General features: G+C 39.5%; 1 protein-coding gene across 1 annotated transcript in view; it reads right to left on the bottom strand.

Annotated features, from left to right (window-relative positions):
- lgr4 (leucine-rich repeat containing G protein-coupled receptor 4) overlaps positions 1-22506 on the bottom strand; it is a 134004-nt gene that overhangs the window by 8915 nt on the left and 102583 nt on the right. Inside the window, exons 7-14 of the mRNA XM_078549547.1 lie at positions 21883-21951; positions 16369-16440; positions 16202-16273; positions 10691-10762; positions 9760-9825; positions 3063-3134; positions 2483-2554; positions 2024-2149 (exon numbers count right to left, since the gene is read on the bottom strand). Of these exons, the coding sequence (XP_078405673.1) occupies positions 2024-2149; positions 2483-2554; positions 3063-3134; positions 9760-9825; positions 10691-10762; positions 16202-16273; positions 16369-16440; positions 21883-21951 (621 nt within the window). The remainder of the gene's footprint in view (positions 1-2023; positions 2150-2482; positions 2555-3062; positions 3135-9759; positions 9826-10690; positions 10763-16201; positions 16274-16368; positions 16441-21882; positions 21952-22506) is intronic.

The following is a 22506-nucleotide window of genomic DNA, read 5'->3' as shown; positions in this document are numbered from 1 at the left end:
CCAATGCCACTTGTATAAACTACCTGAACAGTCACCAAGTAGCATAAGTTATCATGTAATCATGGATTACAGCACATTTGGGTCCACTGTGCTGGTGTTAGGTCTTCAACTGGAGCCAAATACTTTAGTCCTATTTCCCTGTACCCTAATATTTTCTTTTTCAAATGCTTAACTCTTTTAAATTAAAGTGTACGGCTGAATGGCTATTTCTGATAAAGCACATACTTTGTTCTAATAATTTTATTTATCCAGAAAAAAATTATTTTAATGTCTCCCTTAATGAAAATTCTCAGTCTACATCTCCTTATTATTGATTGCTCAAACAATGGAAACCATCTTTTGTTGTTTACCCTCTCAAAACTTGATATTGCGGGAGCAGATTTTAAAAATATTTTTGGGGAATATTGTTCTGTAAAGAGGGCTGGTGCGTGTGTGTGCGCGCGCATGAATGTGAGCGTGAGAGAGATTGAGATTTAATTAGGCAGGGCAGAGTTTAATAGGAGCCAGGTTGTCTGGGAGGTTTGAAACATGAAAATTTTAGAGGTGTTAAGTTTGAGGTACAAGTAAATAGGTTAGATCTAACATTTGCATTTTTAAATGAGTTGAGAGTTTGTTTCAATATCAAAGGTGAGTCAGAGGTATCAAGAAACATGTTTGCATCTTGCAGGAGTTCCATAGGTAAATAGTAGTGGGGATATTATATAATATTGACTCGAAAGCAAAGATAAGATAGAGATATTAAAGATTTTATATTTGGAAGGATTTGAGTTTCAAAGAGGTGTGAGAACAATGGGACCAGAGATGAAAGGGGATAAAAGCTATTTTAGAATTACTGTGGAGAGCTTAGGAAGCAGACAGCTGGAGCTGTTGAGCTATAGCTGGACTCTGGGCTAGGAATGGGCTAGATGGCATGTGAACCAGCCATCCAGTCAAGCCAAAAAAGTCTTGGGCTGCAACAAACAGTTTTATTTTGAAGTGAGTTCCACTGCAGAGTGGAAGAGGGTAGAGGTCATGTGTTATGCCTTTATTGAAGCTACAGCAGTTGCCTTGTGTAATATAACTGGATTTCATAGTTAAGTATCTATAATTACTTTGAAAAAAACTTAAAAGCATGGCAAAGTTATATCAATGTAAAATCTGGTGTAATGGTCACAGCACAGAGGAAAGAAAATTGAACTAATATTTAAAATCTGCTGTTCTCAGACCTACAAAAACAGAATGAAGATGAAGGCCAGACTTAAAGACTCGCATGAATATTGGAAGGGACATAGGAGCAGGAGCAGGCCCCTCAAGTCTGCTCCACCATTCAAATGAGATAACGGTTGATCTGCATCTTAACTACATTTTCCTGCCCTTGCTCCATATTCCTTAATACTCTTACCTAACAAAAATCTACCCAACTCAATTTTGAAATTTTCAACTGAGCTAGCCTCAACAGCTTTTTTGGGTGAGGGGTGGGGGGGAAAGACAATTCCAGATTTCCACAAACCTTTGCATAAAGAAGTTCTTCCTGACCTCACCCTTGAACAGCTCAGCTCTAATTTTATTGTTAGTTTCTCTCCATCATACGCTTTAACTACATAAGATGTACAGCACAGAAACAGGCCATTCAGCCCAACCACTGCATGCTGGTAAAAAGCATAGGCATAAACACTTCAATCACCCTTAATCTTCGATAGTCAAGAAAATACAAGCCGGCTCTATGCAACTTGCCCTCATAATTTAACCCCTTAAGCTCTGATATTCTGTTGAATCTAAGCAGCACCTACTCCAAGACCAAAATATTTTTCCCCTGAACTGAACGCAGTGCTCAAGGTGCTGTTTATCCATAGAGCTACCTCCCTTTTGTAACTCTTGATCCCTATGAAACTGTTCAAAAATAATAGATGAAGAAATTTTAGGAATACAACATAGACTGTATTATTTTTTCTCTACATCATAATTAATTAAGTTTTATTACACAGAAATGACATTAAAATAAACTTAAATCCTAAAAAGTGACCAGAGAACACATATAGCAAACCTGAGCTTTGGGAGGTCCTCTGCGATCAGCAGTTCCTTTAGGCCAGCATTCCCAGAAAGTTTAAGTTGATTTAGACCTTTTAGCCCAGCTGTCGGGAAATAACTCAACTGATTTGAACTTAAGTCTCTGAAAAGAGAACAAAACATGTGAACTGAACTAGTGCATTCTAGCTAATAAACCTGGCAAAATGCGCTACTCGAGAAAGACTGGCAAATAATCAAATTTCAGGTTTCTAAAACATATTAAAATGCTAAAATTACAGTATCTCTATTGCTTTGCATATTAGATGTTAAATATGACAAAAAAATGATCAAACTCATGTTGGGAAGAAAAGGTCAAAATTAAATATATAACTAATATATATCAATCATTTAGTATAAAATTCAACATTTTAACCCAATGATCATAATGCAAAAAATCAACATGAATGAAGTGCTTGAAATGGCCTGAATCACTTACAAGTTAGTCAATTCAGTCAAAGAAATCAATGCATTCTTGTGAATTGTGGAGATCTGGTTTTTACTTAGGTCACTATAAAAGAAAGAGGAGAAAATGATTATTTGTGCATTTCAAAAGAGGAACTGGTTTACATTCTGACCTTAAATCTAACAGTAAGTTATTACCATTACAAGTCAATAATAATTATGCTATGTTCCCCTACTACCCCTACAATTGCATCTCAAGTCACTTTCAGTAATTACTGTTACTAAAATCCCAAAAATATAATTTTCTTAGATTCCGCTGCCAGGATAATTTTCCTATGTACACTTAGCGAACATTGCTTGGTTAGAAAATATCTTTCAACACAAAATTCCTGTCCAGTATTTCAAACATGATTCTATACCTGCGCAAATTAAAGTTCAATCGGAAAGACAATGATCTACGTACAGACATCGCAGTAGAAATCTACAGCCATGCTTACGGTTCACACCTCTGCTTAGAAGATAAGATGTTTAATCTATCACAAATGATGAAAGTCAGGATCGGGCTTTGGCAAAATGAACTGAATAAATGGGGAAAATATAAAAAGCGTACTCACAGCAAATGCAGAGACCCCAGTCCCTGGAATGTGTCAGTTTTTATCTCTTTGATTTCATTGCGCTTTAAGGAACTGCAAAGATAATTTAAAAAAAAAAACCAGGGTGGGTTAAAAATCTAATGAAAAAACTTGCCTTGGCAATACATTCACTTTAATTAGCAAGAAAAAGATGGGAGAGATTGATTTAGTTTTGTTATTCTCAGTTTGTCTTATGCTTACATCCAACAGGCCACAACAATGGATTAATATAAATTGCAAGTGGGGGAAACTTGAAAGAAAATCTTTGCCAACTGATCAGTTCTTTATAATTTATGTTAAATATTGCTTTTTGTAGTTTATCATGGCAATAATCAGACCGTGGACAAAATAAAGAACACTTACATAACCATTATTAAGATCCAAAGTTACCTGCTAAGTTGCAATTGTTTTGGAAAACTAAGGTTACTATGGTCATTTACACTTGTAAACTAGAAGGATAAGAAAAATGTGCTTAAAATAGCGTTATACATGAAACAGATCATAAACTGTTTAAATCAGACCTTACCGCTTATTTAAAAATGGGCTTTGTTGGACCAAAAAACATGGCTGCTATAGGTCACATGATCTGCAAGTTGGCTACAGTTCTGGAAACTTCCAACAGTAATTCCAGGACAAAGCTCAACCCTCATCTTCACGGAATCTCACACCTAACATTGTGTAGACCCATTATAATCAGTGAAACTAGGGAGCAGATGGTCTGCCTCCCCAGCCTGGAATTATAATAGAGAGAGAGAGAGAGAGAGAGCCATCAAAACTAGTTATACCTGTGGAGGTGCTAGTGACCACCATCCATCTACTAAGGCAAACAATTACTTTTTGACCAGAGACATAGAAACTGATTGTTAGCCTGAAACTAACTCACCAATGGGCAACACCACATGACGCAAGCTCCTTTGGCCTTTGGAAAGTTTTAATGTTACATCCCTGGACTCCCAGGGAAGTCTGCTGTTAACTTCCAGCCTGTCAACACCAAAGCAGGACTCCAGGCTGTCAACAAAGCCTGGCTCAAGTGTAAACTTCCTCGAAGTCTGGTTCTCTGGAAGATTCCTGCATCACCTGTACAGTGGACCAAGTCTCTGTATACCAACCTCATCTTGCTATGTCATCACCAACTTTGAAGGAATTCAGCAACTCCTGCTTTCAGCTCGCTGAACCCGCCAGAACTTTAACTCCTACCTGAAGAAACCTTCACTGGACTCTGACGTTCTGGACTTTAACATTCACATGAATTAATATTCATATCTTTGTTTCTTTTGTTTTAAGTTATTCCTAGTTGTAAAACTCTTTTCTTTCCTATCTTCTTGTGTGTTTGTGTGCATGTATGTAGTTGCAACAACCATCTGCCAGTTTTGAATGTATGAATAAACAATACTTCTGATTTAACCCTAAAGAGAGACTGCTGTGAGTCACTTTAAAATTGACTTCACAAACAGAGGGGTTGGGAAAACACGCCACAGTCTATTTCAAATTAACCATTTATTAACTAGTCAACTAAAACACCTCTGCTTTATGGACAGACAGCAAGAAAAATAAAGTATTTCAGGTTGCCCCTCTCCCCTGTCCATAACAATGGACATCAAGTTTATAAAATCTGAACCTAACTGGTGCTTAACGTGACAAATAGAATTTCTTCATATATCTGTGGCTACATGTTTAAGTCCTGCATTACAAAAAAGTTTCAAGAAGCCTGATTTTATTTTAAGTTGCAGATATGGTTCACCCATATCTGCTACTAATCAATTCAAGTCCCATGAATCCTATTGAGAAAAAGCTCACCGTTTTCATAAGCAACATGTCTTTATAGCGTAAGCCTTATTAGTATAATAGAAATATATTTCAGTCACTGTTGCATACACTTTGATACAGGCCATGGCTTTTCAGGCAAGCCAACATACAAATGTAAGTTCCACCATAATGCTGTGTGCAGGTTGAACCTGCATGGCACACCACTTCATGATATTAACTTTACTCATCCTTCTCAGAATTAGTTTTGAATGGTCAATAAACAGTAAAGAAGAGAATTCACTTTGCTTTTTGTAAATGGATGCACTGAATAGAACTGTTGTTACAGAGCTAGATGACTGCATATGTCTCAGCTTGCTTCCAATTTCAGCTAAGGGATTTAATAGCTGTGATAGGCTGTACAGTACTACTAGCCTACAGCAAGTAAAGTTATCTTGGCAGAGAAGGTAACCATTTGTCACCCTCCCACCTCAAGAAAAGTTCATAAGGACAGTGCAAATAAGGATTGATGATGCCTACACAAAACTGGGGACACATAAAATGTGCTTAGAGTGTATAGGAACCATGACTTTTTAAAGAAAAAAGTGTGTAATGATTTAAGTCCCATGATAAACCAATGTCCATTACGTTGCCACATTAACCTTATTGTTACATTAATATAAACAGATCTCCATTAGCAAAGCAAGCCAACCCAGCTCCGAGGTTTTTTAAAAAAACTCAACATTCTCACTGGCACTTATCCTCTTTGCATACACTCCTTACACCTGCTTAAAGAGTGGAACCTGAATGAAAGCTGAAACCAGCAGATCTTTGTAACAATAACATTTCTTAATCCCTCCAAAAAGTCAACACATAAGCTATAAACCACAACAAAACACAATTAGTCACAAAAACCAAAAGAAAATCCAAAAGTAAATCCCAAAAAGCATATTGTATGTCTATTCATAAAAACTCAAATTCTTAAATTTACACAAAAATATTCTCATACAGTCCATGACAGGAAACAACTAAAGGTTATATGCAATGCAGCTTCACCTCTGAGCTCCAAACTGGTGGTTGGTATGGACGTTAAGAGGACCTTACAGGTTTCACTGAATTATTAATCCGTCATTTTTTTAAAGCATTGAGGGAATCTGTGTCCTCCAGCTCTCCATATTTACAGCATGGTTACTTAATGACTTGTGTAATCAGACTTGACATTCTCCTTGAGAAAGACACCACATCACTCCAAACTGTTACAAAAGGTAGGAATATGCAATGGAACATTGCAGTACGAGGAAGTGCCCTGATCTGTCATGACCATGAACCTGAGTGCCCATGACATGAATGTGCCCTGGAACACTGAGAAGCAAGATAGAGGCTGAATTCACCTAAAATAGGATGGCTCTTCAGTTTCCAGACAGGCTAGAATTTTACCACAAATCCTGGATCCCACTTCAAGCCCTGTGGTTCTGGTGTAGGGGAAGCCTGCTGTTTGAAGGAGTATCTCTTCAACGCGGAGAAAGGTCTGAACAGAGAGCAACCTATATTTTTTTTATTCTTTCATGAGATGTGAGCATCTTTGAAAAGGGCAAGAATATACATACATATGTCTATACAAATTAGGAGTAGGCCATTTGACCCCTCGAGCCTGCTCCACCATTTGATAAGATCATGGCTGATCTGACTGTTCTCAACTCTACTTTCCTCTCTATCCCCCATACCCCACTCCCTTGTCAATCAAGGATCTACCTGACTGGAGCCTTAAAAATATTTGATGACTCTGCCTCCACTACACTCTGGGGAAGAGAATTCCACAAACTAATGTTCCTTAGAGAAAAGATTTCTCACCTCCATCTTAAATGGGCGACACCTTATTTTCAAAGTATCCTCTAGATTGAGTCTCTCCCACAGGGAGAAGCATCCTCTCAGCATCCATTCCGTCAAGCCCCCTCAAGATCTCTTAACTGCCCCCTGAAATGGTCTAGCAAGGCACTCAATCCAAGGGCAATTAGGGATGGGCAACAAATGCAGGCCTTGCCAGCAATGCCCACAAACTATGGAAGGATAAGATCACCTCTCATACTTCTAAACTCCAACAGATATAGGCCCAATCTGTGCAACTTTTCCTCCTAAGACAAGCCTTTCATATCAGGAATCAGTCGAGTGAACCCTGCTCGGAACTGCAATTATATCCTTTAAGTGCAGAAACCAAAACTGTACACAGTACGCTAGATGTGGTCTCACCAGCACCCTGTATAATTGTAGCAAAACTTCCTTACTTTAATACTCAATCTCCCTTGCAATAAATGACAACATTCCATTTGCCTTCCTAATTACTTGCTGTACCTTGATATGACCAGGTGAGAAGCATCTTTCCTCTATTCAACCTCCTCGGTTGGTAACGTCAAAGGTTTAAGTTTGTTTTTACGAGGATATGCCTTTTCCAAATCAGAATGTATTTAACTATTTAAGCTGTGAACAATAAGTAGCCAATCAAACAAGGTTTACTTGAGTCAAAAAAGGGCAAATTTATTAAGCACAAAGCTGAGAAAAGTAATAAAAATGTGACAAGCATTCATCCCTCGTGCAGACATTAGGACACACACATACACAAACAGGTGTCAGAGGTAAGAGAAGTTAGAGTCCAACAAAAAAAAGTAAAAGAATATATGGTTAAGTGTCCTTTGATTGTCCTCGAGGCGTAAATTTTAAACTTTGCGGCCGATTTAGGTTAGCTGGTTTCAGTCAGATGTAGATGTTGAAAATATTACGAGATCTCTGTTCGCTGGTATGTTTCTGGTAGAGTTAGCTTCTCGACATGGGTGACACGCTTATTCCAAAAGAGAGAGAGAGAGAGGGTGAGAGCAGCAGCCCTCAGCTCTTTTCCTCTGCCAAACACTTTCTGGACACCCACGCTTTCTAGATGCCACCTGTGCCACTTGAAATCTCCACCTAGTGGCTGGCAACCCTTGAAATATTTCACCCATTGTGTATATCCAAGAGGTTTTGGGGGGGGCCTGTCTGAAGCAGAATTGTTTCAATATCCAGTACTTTACATTTTTAATGTCTCTTCCTTAGACAGTTACGTGTTCCAATGGGTGTCCGGACTATAGGAAATGTCTCTATCTTGAGTGATTTGTTGGTTTTTCACCTCCACCTTGGAATGTGGCCTTGCATTTTTTAAGCAATTTGTTCTGTCTCAGTTCAAATTGCAAAATTTACAGCCAGTTGAAAGTTGAAATCATACTTTCAAAAATAAAGGGGCATAGCGTTGTAACAACCTATATAGTAACTTCTTGTGATCCAAGTGCCTGGATATTCAGATCCCTCTGTACCGCCGAGTTCTGCAATCTTTCTCCATTTAATATGCTGCTTTTCTATTCTTCCTACCAAAGTGAACAGGTTCACATTTTTCCACACTACACTTCAACTGCCAAATCTTTACTCATTTATATCCCTTTGCAGACTCTGTATGGCCTCCTCACAATTTACTCTCCCACCTATCTTTGAGTCATCAGCAAAGTTAGCAACCATACATTTGTTCCCTTCATTCAAGTCATTGATATAGATTGTAAATAGTTGAGGCCGATACCTGTGACACTCCATTAGTTACAGCTTGCTGACCCAAAAATGGCCCATTAATCCCTACTCTCTGCCTCCTGTTAGCTACCCAATCCTCTACCCATGCTAATACATTTTGTAGTAACCTTTGATGTGGCACCTTACTAAACACCACATACCGAATGCCTTTTAGAAATCTAAGTACAGCATATCCACAGGTTCCCCTTTAACCATGCTGCTTGTTACTTTCTCAAAAAATTCTAATAAGTTAGTAAAACATGATTTCTCTTTCACAAAACTATGCTGACTCTGCTTGATTGCATTGAGACTTTCTAAGTGCCCTGCTATAACCTCAATAATAGATTCTAGCAATTTCCCTATGGCTGATGTTAGGCCAATTGAACTGTAGCTTCTTGCTTGACAGGGCCCTGCAAATGAAAATATGTAGCTTCTAGCACGTGTAAGTGAGCAATATTTTCTCATGAAGTATAAATTGTTGTTCCCTTTGAAATTTAGCATTTTTCCATCCGTCCTGATGATGCAAGATGAAAAGTTTCAACAGCATGTCTCTTTTTCAGCAATAATCAAGTTCTGTACTACCAAACACTATCAGGTCTAGAATAGCCTGCTCTCTGGTTGGCTCAAGAACGTGCTGCTCTAAGAAACTGTCCTAAAAACACTTTGAACTCATCTTCCAGGTACCTTTGCCTATCTGATTCGTCCAATCTATGCTTTGATTAAAAATACCCATCGTTATTGCAGTATCTTACTTGCAAATTCCCATTATTTCTTTTGATTTGTTGCGCATTCCTAACTTCCTTAGATGTGGTAGTGAGCCACCTTCTTGAACTGCTGCAGTCAATGTGGACCACACTAATCCAGACAAGTGGGAAAGTATTCCATCACACTCCTGACTTGTCATTGTCGATGGTGGCCAGGCTTTGGAGAGTCAGGAGTTGAGTTACTTGCTGCAGATTTCCAAGCCTCTGACTTGGTCTTGTAACTACAGTATTTATATGGCTGGTCCAGTAAAGTTTCTGGTCAATGGCAACCAGCAACAGGTCGGGTTACCTTTGGAGCCAGAGACTTTACTCAATGGGGGAGATGCCCATTACTGTCAATGGCTTTCCTGTTCTGGCTGATGGTCCCATCTCGTTTGGCCCTTATTTCCCACATTTGTTGCTAGTGGCCAGGAACAGAGGCGCAGAACATCTGCTTCAGCAGTGTCCACCTCTGACATTTTTTCATCTGCGCTCCTTACAATATTTTAGTCACTGTAATCATGGGTTTGAACAAACAGATTTTTGGGATTGTCAGTTCACTTAATAAAACAAAATTGCTTTCATTTAGAATTTTAAAAATGCAAACTTACATTTCTTCTAAAGCTGAGCAACCCTGGAAACTTGGTAGCTCCTCTATCTGATTATACGATAAGTCCCTATGAAGAATAAGACATTATGTAATAAAAAACATCTGAAAAAAATACATACAATATAAAACGTTATCAGAATCTTTCTGCAAAGTTCCAACGTTTGTTAATACTTCAAGAAAGCTGGGATCAAATTCTCAATTCATAAATGAAAAAAGAAAGTGCTGGAAATACTCAGAGCTTAGGCAGTATCTAGAGGGAGTGAGAGTGAAAAGTTATCATTTCTCTCTCTCTATACAAACACTGACTGACCTGCACAATATTTCCCTCATTTTCTGTTTCTTGATTCAGGTGTCCAGCATCTGCAGTAGTTTGCTTTTGCTTCAATTCATAAATGTTGCAGCTACCCTCGCTCTAAAAATATCCTTCCCAAAGGGTTATGCAAGTTCTTTCTATTTCAAATGTATAACATTAGATGATAAAATCTTATACTTCTTACTGAGTTATTGAACACAGAAAGGTTGCTAATGCAGATGGCTTATCTATTTGCTGGTTCATTACCAAACTGGGCTTATGAAAAGCATCTCTGTTCTGGTTGGTGACTTATCTGCCTTCAATTCTGTTCTACACAGTATCACATTCCATATCATTTACTGTACTCCATGCCTCAAAGTATCAAATGGCTCAGCTTCTCCTTGACAAAAGGTGCGACTGAAAAATCAACTAAAACCTCAACACTCTTCGCTATGACCACAGCAATTACTAGACCATCTTGGCTTTCAGTGCTAAAACTGACACAAACACTCATAATATTTACATGAGTTTTACACCTGTTAATAGTTTATGCTTTGGAACTAGAATTTAAAAAAAATGAACATTTTAAACTTGTACATTGATAACTTGCTTTTAAGTGATGATAGAAACCCATACTTACAAAAATCTAAGCATCTTCAGTTGTTGGCACAAGTCAGGTGGGATTTTGCTGATTCTGGTTCCTGTCAATGTACTAAATCATAGAAATATAACAAAATAGATAAGTTAATATGACATTTCACTGTATCCAGGAGACTTGGTAAAAGCATTTCAGAGGATAAAAATATTGGTACTTTAGCCTCGAGTTCCTTTTGAATAATTTGAGTATCACTGTTACATTAATTCACTGCTCCCTCATTAATACCACAGGCAGGATTTTCGGATCGGCGGGCGAGCGGGCGCAGGAACGGCCGGGCAATGGTCCTCTGCCCGTGTTCGGCTCCTGACCCGAGCAACTTGGGTCTCAAACCAGTGTCCTCAACTTAAATAAGGGCAATTACAGAGGTATGAAGAAAGAGTTGTCTAAAGTGGGCTGGGAAAATAGACTAAGGAGAAGGTCAGTGGATGTGCAGCAGCAGACATTTAAGCAGATATTTCATAACGCTCAGCAAAAATTTATCCTGGTCAAAAAGAAGGACTCGATGAGAAGGATGAACCACCTGTGGTTAAGAAAGGTGGTCAGGGAGAGTATCCAATCAAAAACTAAGGCATACAAAGCGGTGAAAACTAGTGATAGGCCAGAGGATTGGGAATTTTTTTTAGGAACCAGCAGCAGATGACTAAAAAGTTAATAAGGAGAGAGAAAATTGATTACGAAAGTAAACTGGCAAGAAATATAAAAACAAACAGCAAGAGCTTCTACGGGTATATAAAAAGAAAGAGTGGCTAAAGTGAGCGTGGGACCCTTGGGTGATGTGACTGAGGAATTGATAATGGGGAACAGGGAAATGGCAGATAATTTAAATCAATATTTCACGGAGGAGGACACTATAAATATTCCAAAGATATCAGATAAGGAGCAGCTAATGGGAGGAAAGATCTTGTAACAGTCTCTATCACGAGAGACAAAGTATTTGACAAACTAAAGGGACTAAAGGCAGACAAATCGCCAGGACCTGATGGTCTGCATCCAAGGGTTTTAAAGGAAGTGGCTGCAGAGATAGTGGAGGCATTGGTCGAAACATTCCCTGAACTCACTGGACTCCGGGAGGGTCCCAGCAGATTGGAAAACCGCTAATGTGACGCCCCTGCTCAAGAAGGGAGGGAGACAAGAAACAGGAAACAATAGGCCAGTCAGCCTAACATCTGTTGTTGGAAAAATGCTAGAGTCCATTATTAAGGAAGAAATGGCAGGACGTTTAGAAAAGCTGAACGCAATCAGACACAGTCAACATGGTTTTAGGAAAGGGAAATCATGTTTGACAAATTTGCTAGATATATAATTCTTTGACAATATAACAAGCAGAGTTGATAAAGGGGAACTGGTAGATGCAGTGTATTTGGATTGCCAGGAGGCATTCGATAAGGTGCCACATAAAAGGTTATTGCACAAGATAGGACCTCACGATATTGGGGGTAATGTGTTAGCATGAATTGAGGATTGGTTAACACACAGAAGACAGAATCGGGGTTAATGGGTCTTTTTCAGGTTGGAAAGACGTAACTAGTGGACTGCCACAAAGGGTCAGTCCCAGGGCCTCAATTATTTACTATCTATATTAATGACTTGGAGGAGGGGGCAGAGTGTAATGTATCCAAATTTGCTGATGATACAAAAATAGGTGGAAGGGCATGTTGTGATGAGGACATAAGGAATTTGCAAGGGGATGTAGATAGGTTGAGTGAGCAGACAAAAACTTGGAAGATGGAGTTTAATGTAGGGAAGTGTGAGGTCAAGCACTTTGGTACGAAGAATCAAAACACAGGCTATTATTTAAATGGAGAGAGACTCCAAAGAAGTGCAGCACAGAGGGATCTGGGTGTTCTTGTGCGTGAAACACAAGTTAGCATGTAGGTGCAGCAAGTAATTAAGAAGGCAAATGGAATTTTGGCCTGTATTGCTAGGGGGTTGAAGTTTAAAAATAGGATAGTCTTGTTACAACTGTACAGGGTGGCAGTGAGGCCACACCTGGAGTACTGTGTATAGTTTTGGTCCCAGGATATACTGGCATTGGAGGCAGTTCAAAAGAGATTCACTAGGCTGATTCCTGGGATGAAAGGGTTGACTTATCAAGAACGGCTAAACAGGTTAGGCCTTTATTCATTGGAGTTTAGAAGAATGAGGGGTGATCTTACTGAAACGTACAAGATTCTGAGGGGGCTTGACATGGTAGATGTTGAGAAGATGTTTCCACTAGTGGGGGAATCTCGAACTAGGGGACATAAGTTACAGAATAAGGGGACTCTCATTTAAAACTGAGATGTGAAGGAACTTCTTCTCTCAGAGGGTCGTGGATGTCTGGAATTCTCTACCCCAGAGAGTTGTGGAGGCTAGATCACTGAAAGCATTTAAAGAGATAGATAACTTTTTTGAAATATCGGGGAGCTGAGGGTTCTGGGGGTGACAAGGAGCTGGCATGAAAGAGAAGCTGAGGCCTGGAGCAGATCAGCCATGATCTTATTGAATGGCGGGGCAGGCTTGAGGGGCCGAATGGCCTACTCCTGCTCCTATTTCTTATGTTCATGCTGGCTGGCCAATTAACGGCAAGCCAGCGTGAAATGCACGCTGAAAGGTTCAGCACTGCCGGGGTGGGGGCGGGAGAAGGGCAAGCATTGAAGTTTGCGCAGGTGCAGTGGAGCGCTCACTGAAAGCTCCTGAAGGCAGAGAGCTGCCTCAGGGAGCTAAGAATTTTAGAAACAAAAATAAAGATTTTTGAAAATCTGAAAAAAATGTCCCCACATAGGACTCCCTCACATGAACATAAACATACTAAAAATTGTCAAAACATTTTTCTTTTTTTTAAATTAATGTCGGAAACCTCATCCTGCCTGTGGATGAGGTTTCCTCAAAAACGCAAAGGCCGCAATTGACCAGAAACTTGAATGTGCCTGCCACGTACTCTAGCTACTATAACAAGTGAGAGACAGGTTACTCTGTGGTGAGTGACTCACCTCGTGAGTCCACCAACTGTAAGGTTGGGCGGGCAATGAAAAAAATCGCTCTCATTTAATACTTTAATGGTTGGGGGGCATGCTGCTGACTCTCGTGTGCGCCCACCGACCGAAATATCGTGCCATTTTACGCCCAATCGGGTCGGGCACGCGCCCGCCCGCAGGATGCAAAATTCTGCCCCATATTTCAGGACGTGGGGACTCAGGAGTGTCAAGTACACTTGCTTGTCATTTAAGCACTGATGATTAACCTGGTCACAATTTTGAATCCACCATCCAATCTGTTGAATCAATACTTTATAGTAAACCATTAAAAATTCAACAAAAATCATTTTCAAAACTTATTTCCATCAAAATAGATGCAAATGAGCATGTAAAATTAAAACAATTTAAAAAAAATTCATAGAAGTACATGTATTTGTGAAATTGATATACAATTTTGCTGTATAGCGCTTAAAGGAAACTACATGAACACATTGAGCTGACTGTAAATATCAGAGCAACATTGGTCTTAAGGTCATATAAGGAGGTATTAAATCAGATGACCAAAAGTTTGAGCAAAGAGATAGGTTTTAAGGAGTTGTCTTAATGGAAGAAAGCGAGGTAGAGAAGTGTACCCAAGAGGAGAATATTCAATCACAATCCTGACTTGTGACTTTTAGATGGTGGACAGGCTCCAGGGAGTCACGAGGTGAGTCACTAACCACAGAGTAACCTGTCTCTCACTTGTTATAATAGCTAGAGTACGTGGCAGGCACATTCAAGTTTCTGGTCAATTGTGACCCCAAAATGTTGACAGTGGGGGAATTTGACAATGGTAATAAACTGATTGTTGAAGGAAGTTAGACTCTCTTATTTGAAGATCTTCATGGCCTGGCACTTGTGTGACATGAATGTTACTTGCCACTTATCAACAAATCTAAAAGTTGCCCAGGTCCTGCTGCATTGGGACACAGACTGCTTAATTATGTGAGCTGTTATGGATGTAACTGAACGTTATGTAGTTACCAGAGAATATCCCCACTTTTGACCTTAAGATGGAGGGATGGTTCAATAAAATGCTGGATTAAATGGCAGTCAAGTCTACAGTTATGTAATATGGATTATGTCCTGGCATTATTACTAGTGTCTAATTTCTGTTCTCATACAGTTAGCAGATACGTTGCTCATGTCATGTACAGTGGTTATGCGCAATTTGACAAGAATCCACTACATATACTATACAAACATTTTAACAGAGCCCCAATTTCACTAGTCTTTCATTTTCCAAAGCCTTCAATCCCTTGGATCATTTTAGCACTTTTCTTTTGAAACTTCTGCATGGACTCAACACCTCTGATAAAATATGACACCTAAAACTGGACACCATTTTGTATCTCTGTAGCTTAATGAACAAATTGTACAGGTTATGTATTACTGCTTTTCCTGTTTTAGAAATATTCCAAGGGCAGGGCATTTTTAATCACATTAGCAAATAGCACTATTCTTTTATTTATTAGTAGATGAGCTTATGATCCTGATAGCAGCACAATAATTGTTATTTCTAATGTAGCTTCAATGTATTACACCGAACCAGTCAGTTGGTTCAGTGAAAAATTCAAGATAAATAAGGTCTTACACTAGCATTTTGTCATTATCTAAAGGAAATATTTTATGCATCTTACAATTTTCCAAAGAATATCTGAATTTGGTAAATACAAAGCTTATAATCTAAATTCTGACATTAGAACATAAGTTGTAATTATCCTCTAATGTTTACTTTTCCAAAGCCTTGTATATTTTTTGGACACTTTGGAGTAGATGGTGTTGCCTTATAGTTGGTCAACTTTAAATTAAAAGCAAATGGGATCAAAGCAGCGTGAAGATATGCGATAAAGCTGATTGTTAACAATCCTTTATAGTAGTTGAGCTTCACTGTTAGCTGAGCAGGTTTACAGAGCGAGCAGTTGACCCACAAGGACCAGAAATATCCCAAGCCTAATCCTCCAACTGTGTTGAATTAGCAGATCTTACAGGTGGCCAGAGAATTGAGAGATTTGGAGAGGAGGCAGGAGAAATCATCCAAGGCCCCCACTACAAATTGCCATGCAACAGCCCCTAACTATGTGGATGGTTGGTGAGGACAAGATTGGCCTGAGCTATGCTGCTTCAACTGTTAAGTAGACTAATACTTGGACTTTAAAAGGATTCCCCAAACAGAAAATGTGTGAGAGTCTCTTTAATGGTCTTCGCCTAACCTACCTGCAGAATGTTCTACAGCTTTATATTCCATCCCAAGTTCTCCATTCAATTACTTTTGCACCCTTTTCCTTTGCTGCATCATTGGTCACAGTCCATCAGCTGCCCAAGTTCTATTCTCTGGAATTCCTGGTCTAAAACGCTATACCCCTTTTTCCTTTTAAAAAAAGCTCCTCCCCATTCAAGTCACCATTAAGATACTAGCCCTTCATAAGTCATGTCTGTATTTGACATTTACATAATCATCATTTTGCACAAATCCAAAAACTATTCCAATACTTACAGAGACTGGAGTTCAGACAGATTTTGAAAAGCAGAAATCCCCACAGAAGAGATTGGGTTATCGTACAAGTGTCTGAAAAATAAGAAACTGGCTGGTTAACCTACCAGGAGATGAGCATGAAGCAAAATCAAAAATGGAAATAGCCCACTGGGGACAGTTCTACTTACATAGTCCGAAGCAAAGGATTCCCACTGAAAGCTTTATCTGGAATTACTGCAATGTTGTTACTATGGAAACCACTGCACCAAGAAGCAAAACACAGATCAATTTTAAGCTCATTAAAGTCAAAACAACACACTATGCCAAATATTTGACCGTCTCCAGTTTCTAGCTGATTACATTTCAAAATTTGGACAACCAAAGTTCTCCAGCTTTTGTTTAACAGGTAAAATGAACCAGAAAACTGCCAATTTTGTTTAACCCAGTAATCTGACCTGTTTTCAACAGTTTGGTTTGATGTTTTAGGTCACAGCATTTCAGACAAACCTATATTAAGGTTTAAGGGCCAGTTCTGAAATACATCAGAACGTAGGAATCCCATCCAGTAGCCATCACTGAGACGTGGTTGAGGGAAGGGCAGGATTGGCAGCTCAACATTCCGGGATATAGAATCTTCAGGCGAGACAGGGGAGGGGGTAAAAGAGGAGGAGGCGTTGCATTATTAGTTAAGGAGTCCGTTATTGCAGTAAGGAGAGATGATATCTTGGAGGGGGCATCGAATGAAGCTTTGTGGGTAGAGCTTAGGAATAAAAAAGGGGCAGCCACATTGTTAGGTGTTTATTATAGACCCCCAGATAGTCAGAGGGAAATTGAGGAGCAAATATGTGCACAATTTGTGGAGGTGTGTAAAAACAATAACAATAGGGTGATTAGGTGATTTTACTTTCCCAACATTAATTGGGATAGATATAGTGTTAAGGGCTTGGATGGAGTGGATTTCTTGAAATGTGTACAGGAGAACTTTTTAGGTCAATATGTAGAGGGTCCAACAAGGGACGATGTATTGCTGGACCTAATTCTGGGGAATGAAGCCAGACAGGTGGCTGAGGTGGTGGTGGGTGAGCATTTTAGTGATAGCGACCACAACATGGTACAGTTTAAGTTTGTTATGGATAAAGAAATCGACAAGTTGCAAAAAAATGTTTTGGATTGGGGAAGGGTGGATTTTAGTAAAATAAGGCAGGATCTGGCCAAGGTAGACTGGGAACAGTTACTTGTGGGGAAATCTACATAGGAACAGTGGGGGGTGTTCAAAAAGGAAATGGGGAGGGTACAGGCTCAACATGTTCCCTCTAGGGTGATAGGAAGGAGTAACAAGCCCAGAGAACCATGGATGACCAGAGATATTCAGGTTACGATGAGAAGGAAAAGAGAGGCTTTTACAGGTACAAGGGAAGCAAATCAGCAGAGGCATTAGTGGAGTACAGACAGTGCAGGGTGGAGTTTAAGAAAGCAATTAAGAGAGCAAAGAGGGGATATGAGAAAGCTCTGGCTGGTAAAAGTAGGGAAAATCCCAAGATATTCTATAAGTATATCAATGGGAAGAGGATAACCAGGGAAAGAATAGGGCCCATAAGGGACCAAGGGGGCAATCTATGGGTGGAGCCAGAGGACATTGCTAGAGTGTTGAATGAATACTTCACGTCCGTCTTCACCCAAGAGAATGAGGATGAAGGTATCGAACTCGGGGAGAGAGACTGCGAGGTTCTTAAGCAATAATAATAATATAGAGATAAAAGCAAAAAACTGTGGATGCTGGAAATCCAAAGAAAATCCAAGGAGGTTCTTAAGCAAATTGATATAGGGAGTGACAAGGTATTGGAGATGTTGGCAGACTTAAAAGTGGACAAATCTCCAGGTCTGGAAGATTTGTGTCCCAGACTGCTGAGGGAGGCAAGGGAGGAGATCGCAGCGGCTCTGACCCAAATTTTTAATTCCTCTCTGGCCACGGGGGAGGTGCCAGAGGACTGGAGAACAGCTAATGTGGTTCCGTTATTTAAGAAGGGTTGCAGAGATAAGCCAGGGAACTACAGGCCAGTGAGTCTCACGTTAGTGATCGGGAAACTATTGGAGAAATTTCTGAAGGAGAGTATCTTTCTCCACTTGGAGAGGCAAGGTCTGATCAGGGTTAGTCAGCATGGTTTTGTCAGAGGGAGGTCATGCCTAACAAATTTGATTGAATTTTTTGAGGAGGTGACCAGGTGTGTAGATGAGGGTAGTGCAGTTGATGTAGTTTATATGGATTTCAGCAAAGCCTTTGACAAGGTCCCACATGGGAGACTTATAAAGAAGGCAAAGGCACATGGGATACAGGGTAATTTGATAAGGTGGATTCAAAATTGGCTTAGCTGTAGGAGGCAGAGGATGATGACAGAAGGATGCTTTAGTGACTGGAAGCCAGTGTCCAGTGGCATACCACAGAGATCTGTGCTCGGTCCCCTATTATTTGTCATTTATATAAACGACATAGATGACAATGTGGGGGGGTAGGATTAGTAAGTTTGTGGATGACACAAAGATTGGCCGGGTGGTTAACAGTGCGGTTGAGTGTCTTGGGCTACAGGAAGATATAGACAGGATGGTCAAATGGGCAGATAAGTGGCAGGTGGAATTTAACCCTGAAAAATGTGAGGTGATACACTTTGGAAGGAGTAATTTGACAAGGAAGTATTCAATGAACGGCATGACACTAGGAAGATCTGAAGAACAAAGGGACCTTGGCGTGTGTGTCCATAGATCTCTGAAGGCAGAGGGGCATGTTAGTGGGGTGGTAAAAAAGGCATATGGGACGCTCGCCTTTATCAATTGAGGCATAGATTACAAAAGTAGGGAGGTCTTGTTGGAGTTGTATAGAACCTTAGTGAGGCCACAGCTGGAGTAGTGTGCGCAGTTCTGGTCACCACAATATAGGAAGGATGTGATTGCACTGGAGGGGGTGCAGAGGAGATTCACCAGGATGTTGCCTGGGATGAAGCATTTAAGTTATGAAGAGAGGTTAGATAGACTTGGGTTGTTTTTGTTGGAGCAGAGAAGACTGAGGGGCGACCTGATCGAGGTGTACAAGATTATGAGGGGCATGGACAGGGTGGATAGGGAGCAGCTGCTCCCCTTAGTTGAAGGGTCAGTCACAAGGGGGCATAAGATCAAGGTGAGGGGCAGGAGGTTTAGTGGGGATGTGAGGAAAAACCTTTTTACCCAGAGGGTGGTGACGGTCTGGAATGCACTGCCTGGCAGGGTGGTGGAGGCGGGTTGCCTCACATTCTTTAAAAAGTACCTGGATGAGCACTTGGCACGTCATAACATTCAAGGCTATGGGCCAAGTGCTGGTAAATGGGATTAGGTAGGTAGGTCAGGTGTTTCTCACGTGTCGGTGCAGACTCGATGGGTCTCTTTTGCACTGTGATTCTGTGATTATAGTTTGGTTTCTACCATCCTGTTAGTTGCATGATACAGTGATAACAAATCATGGCAAAATCTCTCATCAAACAGTCCATCACAGATGCAGATGGCGGGGGGATTTTAAAAGTAATTTTCAGTCATTAAAAAAATGGGTTACTCACAGGTGGTGGATTGACACTGTGATTTAGATTTTTTTGTGATCAACCCATTTTCAGCCCTATTAATCAAGCTCTAACAAGTTACCATCGTTAAATACATCAAGGGACATTAAAGCACTTTAAAAAAAAAATAATGTTTAAAATGCTGTCCAAGTGCCTGGTTCATGTCAGATTTTACATTCAGTGATATACACGAGTTTGAGTGGAGATGAACCACATTACAAAGCGGGTGCAATTTTGGGCACAATTTGTGCTGGAATCGCTAATTAGACTCAAAGTCTATCCTAAGGCACACTTCTTCATGTCTTTTATTCCATGGTTATTTTTTTTTCTCTGTCCAAAGCTTCATATAATCAGCCGCACTCTTACTTCCTATCCTAAATACTTTTGTATGGATTTTCAGCATCATGGTAATTCTAATTGTCACCTTAGTTTTTATGTTGCAGCTCAATTCGATTTTTGAAAAATCTTCTGGTACAGTTTCCTAGCCTTGATTTCCTCAAAATATGTTACAATCATATTTTTACACTTTTACATGTCACTGATCATAAACCTTGTGATAGGCAGTGGCATAGTTGCTTTCAAGAATAAGTCAGGACATTTGATCTGCCAATCACACAGATTTCCTATTTAACATTTAAAAGTTAGTCACATTATAAATATAATAACATTCTTTTTTATTTAGTATAACATTATACTCAAAGTATCAGCTAATGTACTCAAGATGCCGATTTTAAAAAGCCACGGAATAAAAATCGTGGAACAAAAAGTTAAAGAATAAACAGAGCTTGAATGTATTCAGATTCTGTACAATTATAATTAGTGCAGTTTAGGATATTTCAATCCGAATATTTGTTATGGATAGTTCTATAAATAATGTATGAACTGCAAGAAGAAAAGGAGCAGACAACCGCTGGAAGTTGAATGCATAGCTATAAATATTTCAATATTTTTGTACAGTAAGACAAGGTCAAATATACTGGTAATCACCACGTACTAGGCAAAAGGAAACACAGCATTTCTTAGCAAACGCTACCATGTTCTAAAAAAGCACTATCAAGCTGTGCAATGAATCACAAGTTTCTTGTTCATTACTGCCAACGTCAGTTTATGATGGTAAAAATGGTTTCCAAACTATCTGCGGGAACACTAACCTGGGGTGGGAAGGTGAGAGAACCTAATTACAACAACCAACAATGGGATAAACAGCAAGTTCCAGCACATGGAAATAAAATCCTCAAGAAAGGACCATTTCTGAAGGGAAAGGTTATTAAAGAACAGGAACTTGCATTTATATACCGCCTTCCATGGCCATCTGGAAGCACTTTATGCTCAATGAAGGACTTGAAAAACAGCAGCTAACTTGTGAACAAAAAGAAGGCAAAGATCAATCTATTTTAGTGATGTTGGTTGAGGGATGACTTTTGGCTATCCCATTCTTCCGCGAATAGTGCGATGGGGTCCTTTACATCTAGCCGAGGACAGGTTGAGCCTCGTTTTAATGTCTTACCTGAAAGATGTTATCTCTGACAGCGCAGTACTCCCTCAGCACTGCAGTGTCAAACTAGGTTATGTGTTCAAGTCTCTGAAATGGGCCTTGAACCTGCAGCTTTTTGACCCAGAAGCAAAAGTGCTACCACCGAGCCATGGCTGACGATCAAGGAGACTGATCCAACCTTGAGGTGAGACAAGTAACACTTGAGACACCTTCTATTTTTAAGAAAGTGCATATAATTGAGTAAGTATTATGAGCTTGCGCTCTCTCTCTCTCCCACCCTGTCAACCTTAAAGAAATCAAGGTTTCTGTCAGAGAAACTTTTGGGCAGTAACAAAATATTTGAAGGACTGGAACTAAAACTGTCATCAGTGCATCACAGTTCATTCAGCTTTAGCATCGTTTAGAAGTTTCCCCAGGGGTCACTTGAGTAAGATAGGAAGAGGTTTTTAAATGAAGTTTCATAATAAGTACAGTAATCAGGACTCCAGAAACTGTGCTTAACTTATTAATTCATCAAGTAAAGTAACTTCCCAAGGACTGAAACAAGTCAAGAAAACCAATGAAGAGCTCCCATTCTGTTTTGATTAGCTTCGAACGCTAAAATAAAAACAGCATTTTTAACTCACAGCTCTTTCAGATTCCGAAGGGACTTGATGGCTTCAGGAAATTCCATCAGGTTATTGTAGTTCAAGTCCCTAATGATTAAATACATAAAAAGCTTTAAAAAAATCGTGTGGCAATTCTTATCGTTGTAAGTCTTGTGAACAATGACAAGCAAAAAATAAAAACGCATAAATTTTCACCAAGATGAACTTAGTATCAGAGTTCAATTCAATTGCTGATAATGATTCATGCATCATGGGACAGTTACAGTAGATTTACTGTATACAGACAATTCATGGTCTGTCACAATTATAGTCAACCCACAAACATTGTGCACAATTAAAATTGGGTACAAGTGCAGCCAACAGACTGGCACTTTCAAAAGGTTTTACAAAAATTATAAAACAGAAAACCACAGAATAAGCATAATGGGAACATGAAAAAAAAACACTGCTAAAAATCAGACAAGTGAAACTGTTTCTCAGAAAATTGAGTTCAAAGTACAAATATATTTAAAAATACAACTGAAGTGAAAATAAATCTCCGCTGGAGATGTAGGATGCTATGAAATTAAAATTCAAAACTTTAGTTTTGAAAAAAACTGGATAATACTGCCAAAATTGCACAGAAAGTGATTCCTGCCTATT

Source organism: Cetorhinus maximus, chromosome 9 (assembly GCF_964194155.1).
Source record: "Cetorhinus maximus chromosome 9, sCetMax3.hap1.1, whole genome shotgun sequence".
NCBI classification, from domain to species: domain Eukaryota; kingdom Metazoa; phylum Chordata; class Chondrichthyes; order Lamniformes; family Cetorhinidae; genus Cetorhinus; species Cetorhinus maximus.
The sequence above is the reverse complement of the archived record's forward strand: the minus strand, read 5'-3'. Positions and strand labels throughout refer to the sequence as shown.